Below are 5,500 nucleotides of genomic sequence, written 5' to 3'. Positions count from 1 at the left end.
GGTTTTCACAAGCATGATAAATTAATGATAATCCTTGTACTTTTTTCGTTTCTTTAGTCTGCATATAAGATTTGGTCAAAGTCAAACTTTGTCAATTTTGAGTAAGTTTATAGAAAAAAATATCAAGATTCATAATATAAAATCAATATTGTTTCATGATGTTAATTTTCATACAATATAGTTTTAATGTTGTAGATGTTGATATTTTTTCTAATAAAGTTGGTCAAATTTTATAAAATTTGACTTTGACCGAATCTTATATAAAGATTAAAAAGAAACAGAGGGAGTATTTTGGTTCAAAACCTGGGTGGTGTGCTTAATTTCTATGGAGCGCCGTCGGCATGCATTCACCAACCAGCTGTACGTTTGGTAAACTTCAATAATTGCGTGACCACCGTCGTCAGACAAACCCCATGCTAAGTCGTCGTCGCATTCGCCTAGCTAAGGAGCCTATGTGCAGTACAGCCTCTGATCTAGCTGCTCACTCACATCTACTCCTCCCTCGCCCCTCTATATATACCAGTCACGGCGCACAGCACAGCAGCGCTATACATTTGCTCGATCAGTCTCTCCATCGCAGGCCGCCAAGTGCAAGAAATGGAGAGCTCAAGGGCGCCGGCCGGCGACGTGAACCTGGACCTGCGGCTCGTTCACCCAATGGCGGCGGCAAGGCGCCCACACCCGCAGACGCCGGTGGCCGCCGACCGGACCTTCTCGTGCACCTACTGCCGGCGCAAGTTCTACAGCTCGCAGGCGCTGGGCGGCCACCAGAACGCTCACAAGCTCGAGCGCAGCCTCGCCAAGCGCAGCCGCGAGCTCTCCGCTGCCAGCCAGGTGGCGATCGCCTCCTCCAGCGCCGCGTCTTCCCCGCCGCCCTCCGACTTGATCAGCTGGTACACGCCGGGAGGCGGAGATAGTGGCCAAGCTGCAGGGTCGGCCGCGGCCGTCGTCAGCTGGATCGCCGATGGTGGGCGCCGCCGCTACGTTCATCGTGTGCACGCGGCCGGCAACGGGGAGGACGACATCGATCTGTCGCTCAAGCTGTAAGACGCACGCACGCATGCGTATGGAGTGGACTTGAATGCATCTACTCCTAGTAGCTTGTCCCTCCGTACGCTATAGTTCTACTTCTACTACGTACGTACGTCAGTTGTTTCTGTGCATGTATGGCACGACGTTATTTGTTGTTTAAATTCTTTTATTGAAGTCCAGTTTGTTGGCCGAGCTGATTATACAATAAACCAGAACTCCTACGTACGTACATATAGAATTAGCCATCATATCATAGTAACCAAATCAGCTAGGGTAAAGCATCGCTCCTTTGTTGAAGGCATTGCTTAAATTTGCTCGAACATATTCTTCAAGATGAAAACCTAAAAAGTCCATGGAGCAGCCGACCTAGCCAGCCGCCGCCTTTAAAAAACGCCAGCGTTCTCTACCTCCCGCCGGCGCCGGCGTCGGTCCGTCCTGTCTCCGGTGGCCTTAGGGCCATGGAGGCCGAGTGGATCTCGGCCCCTGCTGGTGAGAGGGCACCGTTTTTAGATCTTTTTTTGAGTTTTGTTAGGGTTTGTGTTCTGCTCAAGAAGACGAGACGGCGGCGGCTCCCTGAAGATGGCCGCCTAGCCCCCGTTCTGGTGATGCGTCTAGCATCATCAGTGGGCGTGTGGAGGTGTATCTCCGACAGATCTGTCTTTGGTGGATTTGCTCGGATCTGTTCGTCGTTTGTCTTCGTTCGTATGTTTTCAGGTTGGATCCTTTTGATCTACACTCTTCATCCGCGGCGGTTGTTGTTCTGGTGCGTTGGTTCTATAGGACTTTAGCACGACGACTTCCCGACTGTCTACTACAACAAGGTTTGCCCGGCTTCAGCGAGGGAGGGGCTATGACAGCGGCGCGTTCGGCTCGCTTCAGTGATCGTAGTCGTCACTAGGTGGTCTACGGATCTGGATGTAATTTTTATTATTTCTAGTGTTCGTTGTACTATCATGATTGAAGATGAATAGACTGAAAGTTTTTCTCGCAAAAAAAAGATGAAAACCTAGAAATTGATCTTTGGTGGTTGGATGCGGTAACAAAGGCGCTTGAGCGTCAGTTTCGTGAAGGCGTTGTTGTTGAAGAACGTCGTTGTCCTTGTGATGTCAAGAGATGGTTGGTGCGGATATGGTTTATATTAGTTTGTCGATCGATGTTGATCGCTTCAAGGTCTTTTTATATATATACTCGCTTGGCATAGCTTTGGTCTTGTATGACTTTGCTATTTACCGGTGTTTTTATGCACATGTGTTGAAATTGGCTGTGCACATCCTCGATACGCATAGACCGCGTGTGTACTCTTTATATTTGTATCATCTTCATTTCGAGGTAATAAAATCCACTTTTTGTCAAAAAAAATAACCAAATCAGCTAGCTCATGCAGTTACGCAGTTCATACTTGCTTCAGTTGAAATTTTATCAGACACGTTAGTATAGCATGCTACTCCTTCCTTTCAGAAATTTCTGACTTGTGAGATTGTTGATGTGATTTGTAAAATGAGCGATGGTGCTGCCATACGAGATCTATCTGTCCAGAACACATAGGGCAAATCCTGCAGCAACTGGGATCGATGTACATAATACCACGTCACATTCGATCACAGCCACTAGATTTACTGTCATGCTTAAATCGGACATCAAGCATTGGATGAGTAGTACTCTCCCTCTTTTCCGGTTTCGGATCTACTCTGTGCCTGACACTTCATGCCTGATTTTCAGACGATACTGGATCCATTGGCTATGCGAGACTTGCTCCTAACCATGCTTGGCTGGATGCATGGCATCGTCTCAAAATCGAGCATGAAGTGTCGTCTATATAGCAACGCTCTTTTGGTTTATAGGGTTCATCTTGAAAAAATTCTTAATTCTACAACTTATTATCACATGTTCAGATTTTAAGATACATTAAATTATTGAACGCGAGGATCAAGAGAAAACTCACGTATGCATGCAAAAATTCTTTGTCATTTAGTAGCCATGCATGCATGCATTGTGAAATACAACTTTTTGAGAAAAATGAGTGCACTCCCTCCTTTCGGGTGCATAGGGCATCTAAGAATACCCATAATAAGAGTAGCATAAGTGGTAACATCACATATATTTAGGCAAAATAGATGATGTGGCAAGTAATTAATAAGATAAGAAAGGCACGTGATAACATGGTATGTTACTCAGGCTAGTTATGGTGGGAGTAACTTAGCTAGTAATATAGTGCAGTCTAAGGAAAATTTGCTTATGTGGCATGCATTTAATGCGGAGAGATGTCTTTAGGCTAGTCATAGTGGGAGTAACTTAGCTAGTAACATAGCGCACTTCAAGAAAAGTTTGCTTACGTGACATATAGTTAATGAAAAGTGGTAACATAATATGTTACTGTAACATAGCGCTTCCCAAGACAAGATGAGTCTACAAACTAATAAATGAAGTCCTCTATGACACTAGTACTATGTTATTTTGCACTATGAAGATACTAACTTAGACTAGTGTCATATGCATGACACTAGTACTCCCTCCGGTCCTTTTTACTCTGCATATTAGGTTTGTCTGAAGTCAATCTCATCCAACTTTGACCAAGTTTATATAAAAAATTATAGACATTCACATAACAACACCAATATCATTAGATTCATCTGGGAATATATTTTAATATTATATTTATTAGATATTATAGATGCTAATAATTTTTAATATAAATTTAGTCAAACTTAGCAAAGTTTGACTTTCGGAAAATCCAATGTGCAGAGTAAAAAGGACCGGAGGGAGTATAAGTTACTCTCCACTATGACCAGCCTTAGAGTAATATAATATGTTACTATAACATATGTAACATAGCGTTTCCTAAAAAAAGATGTGTCTATAAGTTAATAAATGAAGCCATCTATGGCACTACTATTATGTTAGTTTGCACTATGAAGGTAGTAATTTAGACTAGTGTCATATGCATGACACTAGTATAAATTACTACCCACTATGACCAGCCTCACACTATGTGTAACGTCACACATATCAAGACAAGATGAGTCTACAACCTAATAAATAAAATGTTGCATGATATCACACATATGTTACTCTTTACTGTAGAGATAATAACATTAAATAGTAACATATGCATGTTACTCCCTTCGTTTTTATTTACTCTGCATATAGATTTGACTGAAGTCAAACTTCGTAAAGTTTGATCAAATTTATAGAAAAGAATATAAGCCTTTATCATAACAAATCTATATTTATATGATGTGAAAGTACATTCAATAATGAATCTAATGATATTAATTTGTTATTGTATATGTCTATAAACTTTTTCAAAGTTTACAAAGTTTGACTTTGATCAAAGTTAATATGCGGAGTAAATAAAAACAGAGGAAGTACTACTCTAAGTTATTATGGGCATCGACGCATCGCAATCTAGGGATCTGTAGATTAGGCTAGACGAAAAACAACATTTTAATCTCTCCCCTAATAAATGAATTCTCCTGTGCGCCGGTGCATGAAGGTTTTCTTGTTCATTAATTGGACCATGCATGTGTATAGTATCCTGGAAACCGAGCCAACACCTCCACCAGTGCATGGAGGGCAGTAGCGCATTAGGGCTTGTTTAGTTTCAATAAGTCAGCCGATTTATAAGTCAGATGACTTAAAACTAGTGACTTATAAGTCACGCCTGTTTGGTTGTCATCTGACTTATAAGTCACCTGACACACCTTTCCACACCAATCAACATCATGCAGGTGATGGGACCCACGCAAAAGGGGGTGACTTATAAGTTTTAAGTTGAGGTGGAGCAACTTATGACTTATAAATTGGGGTGACATATAAGTCGGGTCTATTTGACAAAAGATTTATTTGAAACCAAATAGGCCTTTAATCATGCAAATTAAGGCGGTACTAGCTTCTTGGTCTGTTGTCTCACCGCCTGTGTTTTTATTTATATATTGGGTTTGTTAAGTTCTACGCTCAGCAGAATCTTTTCGTATCTTGTATTGTGCTACCTTGTGTGCGGCGGTGTTGCGTGTGTGTGTTTGCTGCAAACTTTTGTTGGACCTTGTTACTTGGTGGTTTTTTATATATAAAGCGGCGAAAGTCTTTTTAGTAAGGCGATACTAATCACATGAATTAAGGAGGTTTTGTTGGATTTTGATTGGCTATCTTTCATAGGTGAAATTATTGCTTAGGGCAAACGAGATACTTATTCTCGGATTATATAATTTAGTTAGGTGCCCTATGCACAAGTGAATACTAATTAGGTACTTTAGCAAACTATGAAATTTAGGCTCTGGTTATAGGGACTAGACTAAAAATTGTTCTTTTTAGTCCCTATATAACCAAATAGGAGGGATTTTTTCTTAAGGGACTAGAAAAAAAACTCTATTAGAGGGTCTTTTTTTTAGTCCCTGGGACTAGAAAAAATCTAGTCCCTTACAACCAAACACCCCCTTACTTCACCACTCATCACCTATGTTGATTAAAG

General features: G+C 41.4%; 1 protein-coding gene across 1 annotated transcript; it reads left to right on the top strand.

Annotated features, from left to right (window-relative positions):
• The first annotated feature begins 534 nt into the window (after positions 1-534).
• LOC123151301 (zinc finger protein 2-like) lies at positions 535-1,201 on the top strand. Its single transcript, XM_044571034.1, has one exon. It carries the CDS (start codon positions 598-600, stop codon positions 1,045-1,047), a length of 450 nt encoding a protein of 149 aa, XP_044426969.1. The 5' UTR covers positions 535-597; the 3' UTR covers positions 1,048-1,201.
• The last annotated feature ends 4,299 nt before the right edge of the window (positions 1,202-5,500 follow it).

The sequence above is a fragment of the Triticum aestivum genome, chromosome 7A, assembly GCF_018294505.1.
Source record: "Triticum aestivum cultivar Chinese Spring chromosome 7A, IWGSC CS RefSeq v2.1, whole genome shotgun sequence".
Classification (NCBI taxonomy): Eukaryota; Viridiplantae; Streptophyta; class Magnoliopsida; order Poales; family Poaceae; genus Triticum; species Triticum aestivum.
The sequence above is the reverse complement of the archived record's forward strand: the minus strand, read 5'-3'. Positions and strand labels throughout refer to the sequence as shown.